At 36.1% G+C, this 13,460-nt stretch overlaps 1 protein-coding gene across 5 annotated transcripts in view; it reads right to left on the bottom strand.

Annotated features, from left to right (window-relative positions):
• The window catches only part of LOC135125009 (protein TANC2), a 267,204-nt gene that overhangs the window by 172,476 nt on the left and 81,268 nt on the right, over positions 1-13,460 (bottom strand). The window contains exons 1-2 of one of the 5 annotated variants that reach the window (XM_064050281.1): positions 6,994-7,201; positions 1,847-2,267 (exon numbers count right to left, since the gene is read on the bottom strand). The exons of 2 other annotated variants lie outside the window; for them this stretch is intronic. In XM_064050281.1, the coding sequence (XP_063906351.1) occupies positions 1,847-1,904 (58 nt within the window). In that variant the 5' untranslated portion in view covers positions 1,905-2,267; positions 6,994-7,201. Of the gene's footprint in view, positions 1-1,846; positions 2,268-6,993; positions 7,202-13,460 lie in introns of those variants that run through there. 2 more of the 5 variants (XM_064050279.1, XM_064050282.1) reach the window with 2 other exon arrangements.

Raw genomic sequence — 13,460 nt, 5'->3', positions numbered from 1 at the left:
GAGTCCCTAATGTTTTATTTTTTGAAGATGTTGAAAAAAATCGCAGGTGTCTCTGTGTTTTAATTTTTGAAGATGTTGAAAAAAATCTCGGGAGTCCCTAGTGTTTTATTTTTTGAAGATGTTGAAATAGTCTCGGGGATCAATAGTGTTCCAATTTTTGAAAAAGTCAAAGAAATCTCGGGGGTCCCTAGTGTTTTAATTTTTGAAAAAATCGAAAAATCTGGGGGTTTCCTAGTGGTTTATGTTTTGAAGATGTTGAAAGAATCTCGGGGGTCCCTAGTGGTTTATTTTTTGAAGATGCTACTAAGTGCTAGCCCCGCCCGCCCGCCCTCTATTTTCTCAGAAAGTACGGCGTTTGCCAAAATCAGTCTTATCTGAACAAGTGCTAGCCCCGCCCACCCGCCCTCTATTTTCTCCAAGGGTATATCATTTGCCAAAATAAGACTTATGTTAACAAGTACTAGCCTCACCCACCGGCCCTTTATTTTCTCAGAGAGTAGTACTTGCTAGTATTTGCCTCGATAAGTCTTATTTTGGCAAATGACATATCCTCTGAGAAAATAGGGGCGGGAGGGCGGGCTTAGCACCTGCTCAGATAAGACTGATTTTGGCAGACGTCGTACCCTCTGAGAAAATAGAGGGCGGGTGGGTGGGGCTAGCACTTGTTCAGATAAGACTGATTTTGGCAGACGCCATATCCTCTGAGAAAGTAGAGGGTGGGTGGGCGGTACTAGTACTTGCTAAGATAAGACAGATTTTGTCAGATGCCAAAAATACAAAATTCTAAAATTCCTGTTTTGAGTTTGTGGTTTCTCAGAATAATGCATTTGTGTTAATGCAAAATTGAAGCCTCGGTAGCCGAACAACCGTTAACTATCCCCTGTTTTCTTTTGAATTTCGATGTGTATAATTGTTGTGAGTGACGCCTTATTTAACACTGATTATACAATGTGGTGTCCCGATTTGAATCAAAATTTGGTGCACCGAACTTCGATTAAGAGAGGAATGTGAAGATGTTCCCCACGTGTTAATTTTTTTGTCGTGCAGAAGAAGTTGGGGCATATTTATGGTATTTTGTGTCTAAAATTTATGAATTGTCATCTTCGAGTTATTAGTTATTACTTCAAGACTGGGTAGAGATTAATTGTTCAATTTATCGTAGATTTGTTTTTGATTTGTCGGAGTGTCATTGTAAGATCTGGACTATCCAAATGGACGACAATAAAAAATTACCTCTTAAATTATTTAACTCGAACACCGCTGCCCATGATGGGTCCATGACAAAAATTTATCGCTTCCCCACCCAAACCCCCCGTCTTGTTACGTCTCAACTACCGCAGTAAATTAGGGTCACCTCTGAAACAGTGCCGACCAGATGAGCTAATATACGCAACCCCGACCGGTCAGTGTCTTTGTTCGGCGTCAAGGAAGCCAACAAAACCAAAAAAGAAATCTGTTTTAGTGGAGGTCCACCATGTCGAGTACCATTTCGTGTCGTCGAAGTAATGGGAGGCATGCAGATTATGTTAATTTCCTTCTTGAGGACGATTCTTAAGGAATCTTACAAATTACTAACATTCTGAAGAGGTTATTTTGATTACGTGACTCTCAGAAAAGAGAGTGAGTGCATTTATTGTGGTTTCGATTCTTTGTCTTAAACGTTGTATTAAATATTCAACTATCGCGTGTTGATCAAAGTGAAACGAAGCAACCTCGTCGTTTTACCCTATCCTCTTTAATCTTCTCACTTTTGGAAATCACCAATTATCTTTTATCGCCCAAAAGCTCCACAGCACCGCCAAAAAACGTGCGAACGCGCCAACAAAAACGCTCCAAATCTCCTTACCTGCAATATCATCATCACAATCTTCTTCAGGACGCACGGTGATGCTCCCTGAGGGCATCTTCACAATTACAGTCTACCGTCTTTTATTACACAGCGGCCACTTTTTCCATACAATTTTTTCAACTTGATTACATTTTGCTTCTGCTTCTTAATGAGTTCTTAGCGCGCATTGTCTTCGGAATACCACCACACCACAAGAATCACCATCGAAACAACTCCCATTAGATAATATAACGCGTTATAAAAATGTCCAGTCACGAAATATGTGCGCTTAAATCCCTTTCTGTTGTTGCCTTAATGATGTCCGACTCGGTAATCTTCTAATCTATGCCTTATTAGCGGCGGCGACATTTGTCAACAAGATCCTAATTTAGACAAGTGCACGTCCGCGTTGAATAAATTAAACCTGCAAAGCTGCACACTGATAAAGGAAACGAGGTAGCATTGGCCTTAATGTGCGCTTATGGCGAGGATGAGGAAAAGCATGAAATGTGCCTGAGATTTTTCGAAAGTTGCTTGTTTATGGGCGACATTCGCGAAAAAACGTGAGCTTGGAGCGAATTAGCGGGTCGGAGGTACAAGTGAAGGATTGGAATAATGAATTAAGATAACGCTGTTGTAGCTCTTAGAGTCGTGAGATTTCCTGAAACCGTGAAACACGCCAGATTTTTGTTAACCTTTGAAGCTCTAAAAGTGATGCTTTCAGAAAAGTTATAAAACATATTTTTGCCTTTTTTTTTCTTAACATACTTAACCGTCTTTTCACAACAAGTAACTTGGAACATACTTATTTCTATACAAGAAATTAAAAATACGTTTTAAGTTTCTTGTTGTGAAAAGAAGTCTACACATCTTAAGAAAAAAAAGGACGAAATATAAGCCCCACCCACCCACCCTGTCTCAATTCTGATGATTTTTTTTATTCGTCGTGAATCAAGGAGGCGAAGCTTAACTGCAAAATACTTATTTCTTTACAAGAAATTAAAAACATGTTTTTGAGTATATTGTTGTTCAAAAAATTCTATGAACATTAAGAAAACAGGTAAAATATAAACCCCGCCCACCCACCCCATCACAATTGTGATGATTTTTTTATTCTTACAATCTTAAAACACATTTAAAAATGGTATATTTTTGTAAGAAAATATGGATTTTGCAATTAGGCTCCGCCCCTAGATCTGCCAACGAATGAAAACTTCATTACTATTTAGATCAGGGCAGGTATGGGTGGGGCGTAATCTTTAGTTTTCATTTTTTCTTAAAATACATATGTAGTAGTCTTTGAATAACAGTTTACCCAAAAACATGTCTTATATGGTAATTTCTTGTAGAGAAATAATAAGAATTGTGCATTTAAATTCTAAAAAAAAAACTAAACGATTAAAAAAAAGTCATCACAATCGAGATAGGGTGGGTGGGTGGGGCTTATATTTCGTCCTTTGTTTTCTTAATATACACAGCCATCTTTTCATAACAAGTAACCTGGAACATGGTTAAAATGGTACACTTTTGTCGGGAAAATTTTATGGCCCGATATTTCCTTTACAAATTTTCCATTTTAAACATGTTTTAAGTTTCTTGTTGTGAAAAGAAGTCTACACATATTAAGAAAAACAAAGGACGAAATATAAGCCCCGCCCACCCACCCTGTCTCAATTGTGATGATTTTTTTTTTCGTCGTGAATCAAGGAGGCGGAGCTTAACTGCAAAATACTTATTTCTATACAAGAAATTAAAAACATGTTTTAAGTTTCTTGTTGTGAAAAGAAGTCTACACATATTAAGAAAAACAGGTAAAATATAAACAGCGCCCACCCACCCCATCACAATTGTGATGATTTTTTTATTCTTAGAAACTTAAAACACATTTAAAAATGGTATATTTTTGTAAGGAAATATGGATTTTGCAATTAGGCTCCGCCCCTAGATCTGCCAACGAATGAAAACTTCATTACTATTTAGATCAGGGCAGGTATGGGTGGGGCTTATTCTTTAGTTTTCATTTTTTCTTAAAATACATATGTAGTAGTCTCTGAATAACAGTATGCCCAAAAACATGTCTTATATGGTCATTTCTTGCAGAGAAATAATAAGAATTGTGCATTTAAATTCTAAAAAAAAAACTAAACGATTAAAAAAAATCATCACAATCGAGATAGGGTGGGTGGGTGGGGCTTATATTTCGTCCTTTGTTTTCTTAATATACACAGCCATCTTTTCATAACAAGTAACCTGGAACATGGTTAGAATGGTACACTTTTGCAGGGAAAATTTTATGGGCCGATATTTCCTTTACAAATTTTCCATTTTAAACATGTTTTAAGTTTCATTTTGCGAAAAGAAGTCTACACATATTAAGAAAAAAAGGACGAAATATAAGCCCCACCCACCCACCCTGTCTCATTTGTGATGATTTTTTTATTCGTCGTGGATCAAGGAGGCGGAGCTTAACTGCAAAATACTTATTTCTATACAAGAAATTAAAAACATGTTTTAAGTTTCTTGTTGTGAAAAGAAGTCTACACATATTAAGAAAAAAAAGGACGAAATATAAGCCCCACCCACCCACCCTGTCTCATTTGTGATGATTTTTTTATTCGTCGTGGATCAAGGAGGCGGAGCTTAACTGCAAAATACTTATTTCTATACAAGAAATTAAAAACATGTTTTAAGTTTCTTGTTGTGAAAAGAAGTCTACACATATTAAGAAAAAAAAGGACGAAATATAAGCCCCGCCCACCCACCCTGTCTCAATTGTGCTGATTTTTTTTATTCGTCGTGGATCAAGGAGGTAGAGCTTAACTGCAAAATACTTATTTCTATACAAGAAATTAAAAACATGTTTTTCAGTATCGTGTTGTTCGAAAAATTCTATGTACATTAAGAAAAAAAGGTGAAATATAAACCCCGCCCACCCCCCCATCTCGGTTGTGATGATTTTTTATTCTTAGAAACGTAAAACACATTTAAAAATGGTATATTTTTGTAAGGAAATATGGATTTTGCAATTAGGCTCCGCCCCTAGATCTGCCAACGAATGAAAACTTCATTACTATTTAGATCAGGGTAGGTATGGGTGGGGCTTAATCTTTAGTTTTCATTTTTTCTTAAAATACATATGTAGTAGTCTTTGAATAACAGTATACCCAAAAACATGTCTTATATGGTCATTTCTTGCAGAAAAATAATAAGAATTGTGCATTTAAATTCTAAAAAAAAAACTAAACGATTAAAAAAAAATCATCACAATCGAGATAGGGTGGGTGGGTGGGGCTTATATTTCGTCCTTTGTTTTCTTAATATACACAGCCATCTTTTCATAACAAGTAACCTGGAACATGGTTAAAATGGTACACTTTTGTCGGGAAAATTTTATGGGCCGATATTTCCTTTACAAATTTTCCATTTTAAACATGTTTTAAGTTTCATTTTGTGAAAAGAAGTCTACACATATTAAGAAAAAATGGACGAAATATAAGCCCCACCCACCCACCCTGTCTGAATTGTGATGATTTTTTTTATTCGTCGTGAATCAAGGAGGCGGAGCTTAACTGCAAAATACTTATTTCTATACAAGAAATTAAAAATATGTTTTAAGTTTCTTGTTGTAAAAAAAAGTCTACACATATTAAGAAAAAAAAGGACGAAATATAAGCCCCGCCCCCCACCCTGTCTCAATTGTGCTGATTTTTTTATTCGTCGTGGATCAAGGAGGCGGAGCTTAACTGCAAAATACTTATTTCTTTACAAGAAATTAAAAACATGTTTTTCAGTATCGTGTTGTTCGAAAAATTCTATGGACATTAAGAAAAAAAGGTGAAATATAAACCCCGCCCACCCCCCCATCTCGATTGTGATGATTTTTTTATTCTTAGAAACGTAAAACACATTTAAAAATGGTATATTTTTGTAAGAAAATATGGATTTTGCAATTAGGCTCCGCCCCTAGATCTGCCAACGAATGAAAACTTCATTACTATTTAGATCAGGGCAGGTATGGGTGGGGCTTAATCTTTGGTTTTCATTTTTTCTTAAAATACATACATATTTGAATAACCCTATACTCAAAAACATGTCTTACATGGTAAATTCTTGAAGAGAAATAATAAGTAATTGTGCATTTAAATTCTAAAAAAAAAAACTAAACGATTAAAAAAAAGTCACCACAATCGAGATAGGGTGGGTGGGCGGGGCTTATATTTCGTTCTTTGTTTTCTTAATATACATAGCCATCTTTTCATAACAAGAAACTTAAAACATGTTTAAAATGGTAAATTCTTGTAGAGATATGCAATTAAGCCCCGCCCCTCGGTTTGACAACGAATGAAAAATTTATCACAATTGAGAGTTGAGACCGGGGCCAGTATGGGTGGGGCCTAATCTTTGGCTTCAATTTCTTTCTTAATATACATAGTATTCTTTGAACAACACGACACTCAAAAACATGTTTTTAATTTCTCGTTGAGAAATAAGGATTTTGCAGTTAAGCTCCGCCCCCTTGCGTCACGATGAATAAAAAAATCATCACAATTGAGACAGGGTGGGTGGGCGGGGTTCTATATTTTCCTTTTTTTTCTTAATATGTGTAGACTTATTTAAGTCCCATTTTAGGTTTTAATCATTTGATGGTTAATAAAATTTCTTGTGTATGGAATTTTTCAAAAATACTCTCAAGAGAAAATCTAGATATTTAGTCAAAATTTTGGAAAAAAATACCTTAAACTGTCATAAAAATAACGTTGGCTCCGTATGGTCCAAGTTAGCTTCCGCTCAGATTAACCATTAAGAAAAAAAATGTCTCGGTTTCTTCACTCTCTTCATCAGCATTTTAAAATTATACTTTTTTGAAAATTTCCAAAATTATGTTTCTCGACATTATTAAATATGACAAATAAGATAAAATGGACTGAAAACTTATAAATTTTCAAAGACAAAGATAAAGTAAGAGAAAAATGGAAATAAAATAAAATCCAGGCTTGGTGAAAAATGTATCCGTTTGTTTAGACTTAGAAATTCCGTTAAAACTGCATCATCACCACTTTTATCAAACCCTCGCCCAACACATCCGCCAAACCCCGCTTTCAGCAAGATCGCAGCTTTTCCGCATGACTCAACCGCTTCCGTCTCGGCGAGCAGATGCTACCTACGTTTCGACTTTCTCGTAATCCGCACATCATCAGTACACAGCACTCGCACCACCGACCCCAACCCCAACAACCTCTTCCAAACCACCGCGACTTCCAGATCTATCACCAAGTGTCTGCAAAAGCTCGTCGAACGCACCACACTCACCGGTGCACTAATGCACTCTGCAGCAAGCTGCAAGTGTTCCGAAGCTGTACTGTGGTAGGGCGACCGTGAAATGCACTCCACAATGCAGGAGAGAGGTGAAGATTGTTCACTAGATAAAACTAATCGGAATTATCTAGTTTAGATGACGTCGGAGATAACTGGACGAAACCGTATGAGAAAAAATGGGTCTGATGAGTCGGAGGGCTCGTGTGGGTTTAATTAAAAATGGAGGGATTTTGGGGTTGATTGGCGGGATTTAAATAGAAATGAACACCGGAAGCAGGTGAAAAATTGTACTTTGGTTGTTATCGGGTTTGTGTTGGTTTGTTTTTGTTGTTGTGTCTGGCGGTGGCTATTGTGAGGAATGGTGTTGTTGTGGTGCGGTGAGAGGTGATCTGAGGAAATGTTTGTTTTGACGGCGGTGTTTGAAGTGTGACGCTGGGTTAGAGGAAAAAGAATGGGTTCAAATGGAAATACTATACGATGAGAATAATTTCTGAAGTGAGTGGAGGATGATATTTGTTGATTGTATCAATACAAATATGACAACATTAAAATGAAAATTAATATCATCAGGATCTTTCGTTAAATTAAACCAATTTTAACCACTTTTTTGGAAAGTTTTCGGAAATTTTGAATGCATTTTGCGCCTTTATTAGACCAGATACAGCGGCGGCGCTTTGAGAATCGTAACTAGCGGAAGATTATCAACAATTTGGCACCAATTTTAGGACGATTAAACCAATTTTAACCACTTTTTCGGAAAATTTTTGGAAATTTTGAATGCATTTTGCGCCTTTATTATCCCATATACCGCGGCGGCGCTTTCAGAATCGTAACTAGCGGAAGATTATCTACAATTTGACACCAATTTTCGATCGATTAAACCAATTTTAACCACTTTTTTGGAAAATTTTTGGAAATTTTGAATGCATTTTGCGCGTTTATTAGACCAGATACCGCAGCGGCTCTTTCAGAATCGTAAATAGCGGAAGATTATCTACAATTTGACACCAATTTTCGGACGATTAATCAAATTTTAACCACTTTTTTGGAAAATTTTTGGACATTTTGAATTCATTTTGCGCATTTATTAGACCAGATACCGCAGCGGCGCTTTCAGAATCGTAAATAGCGGAAGATTATCTACAATTTGACACCAATTTTCGGTCGATTAAACCAATTTTAACCACTTTTTTGGAAAATTTTTGGAAATTTTGAATCCCTTTTGCGCGTTTATTAGACCAGATACTGCGGCGGCGCTTTCAGAATCGTAACTAGCGGAAGATTATCTACAGTTTGACACCAATTTTCAGTCGATTAAACCAAATTTAACCACCTTTTTGGAACATTTTTGAAAATTTTGAATGCATTTTGCGCCTTTATTAGACCAGATACCGCAGCGACGCTTTCAGAATCGTAACTAGCCCAAGATTATCTACAATTTGACACCAATTTTTGGTCGAGTATACCAATTTTAACCACTTTTTTGGAAAATTTTTGGAAATTTTGAATGCCTTTTGCGCCTTTATTAGACCAAATACCGCAGCGACGCTTTCAGAATCGTAACTAGCCCAAGATTATCCACAATTTGACACCAATTTTTGGTCGATTAAACCAATTTTAACCACTTTTTTGGAAAATTTTTGGAAATTTTGAATGCCTTTTGCGTCTTTATTAGACTAAATACCGTGGCGGCGCTTTGAGAATCGTAACTAGCGGAAGATTATCTACAATCTGACACCAATTTTCGGTCGATTAGATCAATTTTAACCACTTTTTTGGAACATTTTTGGAAATTTTGACTGCATTTTGCGTCTTTATTAGACCAGATACCGCGGCGGCGCTTTCAGAATCGTAACTAGCGGAAGATTATCTTCAATTTGACACCAATTTTCGGTCGATTACACCAATTTTAACCACTTTTTTTGGAAAATTTTTGGAAACTTTGAATTCATTTTGCGCCTTTATAAATAAATAATAAATAAATAGTGCTTTATTACGCCGAAAGATATAAAGGCATTACATAAAGTACATAACAAAATATTAACATAACAATTCATATTAACATAATAGTAACAATTTGCGACATTCTTTCTTGAAGGCGTTGAGGGAGATACCAAAAAACTCTAAAGTGTTGCATTCGTTAGCAATCATCAAAACGCTATTTAGAGGCGAATGTAATGCATAATTCATTTTATGAACTGGTATAAAAAACAGCCTAGGCGTACGAACCTTACGGATTGACACATTAAGACCTACCAACGCTAGCAATATGGGGGCTTCAATTAAACCATTTAATAATTTAAAAAGAAAACATAGTTTGTGATACTTACGACGATTTTCTAGTGTATGTACTGACAGATAAGATGCAACAAGGTCTGTATCAGCTAACACAATACCATCACTACACAACTTATATTTGACATATTTTAAAAGTTTGACTTGGACAGCTTCAATTCGGCTTATGTGAGTGATATAAAACGGTGACCAGTTGACACAATTGAATTCCAATATCGATCGGACTAACGAATAGTATAATATCAGAATGGTTCTGATGTTACTGAAGTTCACCGTCCACCGCTTTAAACACCCCAAAAGTTTTCTACCTCTAGAAACAACATATTCGTAGTGACTGACGAAAGATAATTTAGTGTCTAAATAGATACCCAAATCCTTGGCATTGCTAACTATGTCTAGGGGCGTATTTTCTAGTAGGTACAATGGAACTGAGGGACGACTTTTGCGACTAAAGCACATTGCTTTGCATTTTTTAATGTTAAGAGACATATGATTGAGTTTACACCAATCGTTAAGACATATAAGATCATTTGTCAAAGTATTAATGTCATACATGGAATCAATCTTCTTATATAACTTCAAGTCATCTGCATACAGTAAGGAATTTGAGTTGAAATTCAAGCAGATATCGTTAATGAAGATATTAAATAAAAGTGGTCCTATAACCGAGCCTTGAGGAACTCCAGATGTTGATTCGTAGGTAGATGACTTGAACTTCATTAATTGTACAAAATGTAGACGATGACTGATATAAGATTGAATCCATGAAAGTAAAGGATCACGAACGCCGTAGAGTAGAAGTTTGTGTATCAAAATGGTGTGATCAACAGAATCAAACGCCTTGTGGAAGTCTGTGTAGATGCAGTGAATTTCCGAACCGTCCTCAATTGCATTAAAAATATCATTTATGTATACAAAGAGATTAGATTCAGTTGATCTACCAGAACAAAAACCATGTTGTGACACACTGATTACGTTTCTAAAAGAATCACTTATGAAACTGGACACAATGTTTTCAAAGATTTTCGATAGAACTGAAATTATACTAATCGGTCGATAGTTTTCAATGTCTTGCTTATTAGACCAGATACAGCGGCGGCGCTTTCAGAATCGTAACTAGCGGAAGATTATCTACAATTTGACACCAATTTTCGGTCGATTAAACAAATTTTAATCACTTTTTTGGAAAATTTTTGGAAATTTTGAATGCCTTTTGCGTCTTTATTGGACCAGATACCGTGGCGGCACTATGAGAATCGTAACCAGCGGAAGATTATCTACAATTTGACACCAATTTTCAGTCGATTAGATCAATTTTAACCACTTTTTTGGAAAATTTTTGGAACTTTTGACTGCATTTTGCGCCTTTATTGGACCAGATACCGTGGCGGCACTATGAGAATCGTAACCAGCGGAAGATTATCTACAATTGGACACCAATTTTCGGTCGATTAGATCAATTTTAACCACTTTTTTGGAAAATTTTTGGAATTTTGACTGCATTTTGCGCCTTTATTGGACCAGATACCGTGGCGGCACTATGAGAATCGTAACCAGCGGAAGATTATCTACAATTGGACACCAATTTTCGGTCGATTAGATCAATTTTAACCACTTTTTTGGAAAATTTTTGGAACTTTTGACTGCATTTTGCGCCTTTATTAGACCAGATACCGCGGCGGCGCTTTGAGAATCGTAACTAGCGGAAGATTATCTACAATTTGACACCAATTTTCGGTCGATTAAACCAATTTTAACAACTTTTTTGGAAAATTTTTGGAAATTTTGAATGCATTTTGCGCGTTTATTAGACCAGATACCGCGGCGGCGCTTTCAGAATCGTAACTAGCGGAAGATTATCTACAATTTGACACCAATTTTCGGTCGATTAAACCAATTTCAACCACTTTTTAGGAAAATTTTTGAAAATTTTGAATGCATTTTGCGCCTTTATTAGACCAGATACCGCGGCGGCGCTTTCAGAATCGTAACTAGCGGAAGATTATCTACAATTTGACACCAATTTTTGGTCGATTAAACCAATTTTGACCACTTTTTTGGAAAATTATTGGAAATTTTGAATGCCTTTTGCGTCTTTATTAGACCAGATACCGTGGCGGCGCTTTGAGAATCGTAACTAGCAGAAGATTATCTACAATTTGACACCAATTTTTGGTCGATTAAACCAATTTTAACCACTTTTTTGGAAAATTATTGGAAATTTTGAATGCCTTTTGCGTCTTTATTAGACCAGATACCGTGGCGGCGCTTTGAGAATCGTAACCAGCGGAAGATTATCTACAATTTGACACCAATTTTCGGTCGATTAAACCAATTTTAACCACTTTTTTGGAAAATTCTTGGAAATTTTGAATGCCTTTTGCGTCTTTATTAGACCAGATACCGTGGCGGCGCTTTGAGAATCGTAACCAGCGGAAGATTATCTACAATTTGACACCAATTTTCGGTCGATTAGATCAATTTTAACCACTTTTTTGGAAAATTTTTGGAAATTTTGACTGCATTTTGCGCCTTTATTAGACCAGATACCGCGGCGGCGCTTTGAGAATCGTAACTAGCGGCAGATTACCTACAATTCGACACCAATTTTCGGTCGATTAAACCAATTTTAATCGCTTTTTTGGAAAATTCTTGGAAATTTTGAATGCCTTTTGCGTCTTTATTGGACCAGATACCGTGGCGGCGCTTTGAGAGTCGTAAGTAGCGGAAGATTATCTACAATATGACACCAATTTTCGGTCGATTAAACCAATTTTAACCACTTTTTTGGAAAATTTTTGTAAATTTTGAATGCATTTTGCGCGTTTATTAGACCAGATACCGCGGCGGCGCTTTCAGAATCGTAACTAGCGGAATATTATCTACAATTTGACACCAATTTTCGGTCGATTAAACCAATTTCAACCACTTTTTAGGAAAATTTTTGAAAATTTTGAATGCATTTTGCGCCTTTATTAGACCAGATACCGCGGCGGCGCTTTCAGAATCCTAACTAGCGGAAGATTATCTACAATTTGACACCAAATTTCGGTCGATTAAACCAATTTTAACCACTTTTTTGTAAACTTTTTGGAAATTTTGAATTCATTTTGCGGGTTTATTAGACCAGATACCGCGGCGGCGCTTTCAGAATCGTAACCAGCGGAAGTTTATCTTTAATTTGACACCAATTTTCAGTCGATTAAACCAATTTTAACCACTTTTTTGGAAAATTTTTGGAAATTTTGAACGCATTTTGCGCCTTTATTAGACCAGATACCGCGGCGGCGCTTTCAGGGTCGTAACTAGCGTAAGATTATCTACAATTTGACACTAATTTTTGGTCGATTAAACCAATTTTAACCACTTTTTTGGAAAATTTTTGGAAATTTTGAATTCACTTTTCGTATTTATTTGAGCAGATATCGTGCGGATAGAACATTTAACATTTTTTTAACTCCTATCGCTATTCGAAATATGTTTTTACCAGTAGTTGCACAGAAGGGAGAACAATAATCCAAATAAATAATAGTAAAATGTAATAATTGATTTCAAAACGCACTCATTTCTCTAAGGAATCTTTCCTTTTCTTGCACATTCTGCAAAGCACTTATTGATCTATTGCAACGACGCTCTCCATCCTTCCAGGACGAAAAAACTGTCGCATAAATACGAGCATAATACAGGTTACATAAGTGGATCGTGGCAATTTTCATAGCACTGCAACTGTCGTTATATAAATTACAGGAACATTTCAAGCATATCCAGGTGTATAAGGGAATGTGAGCTATAAAGAGCAAGTACGACATACAAATATAATTAACTCAAAAAAAGGAAAAATTCCTCTCGGGCATCGTCCTCTGTAAAAACACCGTGTTCCGGTACAAAATTTTTTACTTTTTTGCGTAAAACTAGATTTATATTTATATTGTGTTACAGTTCAGGTTGTTATTCCGTATCACGATGCAAATAACACAACACAGTGTCACCACTTTTCGTACAAGCACAGAGCTTTATCAAT

This window comes from Zophobas morio, unplaced genomic scaffold, assembly GCF_036711695.1.
Source record: "Zophobas morio isolate AGI-343-1 ecotype UQ-CSIRO unplaced genomic scaffold, CSIRO_AGI_Zmor_V1 ptg000008l, whole genome shotgun sequence".
Taxonomy (NCBI): Eukaryota; Metazoa; Arthropoda; class Insecta; order Coleoptera; family Tenebrionidae; genus Zophobas; species Zophobas morio.
This window is presented reverse-complemented; position numbering and strand designations above follow the sequence as displayed.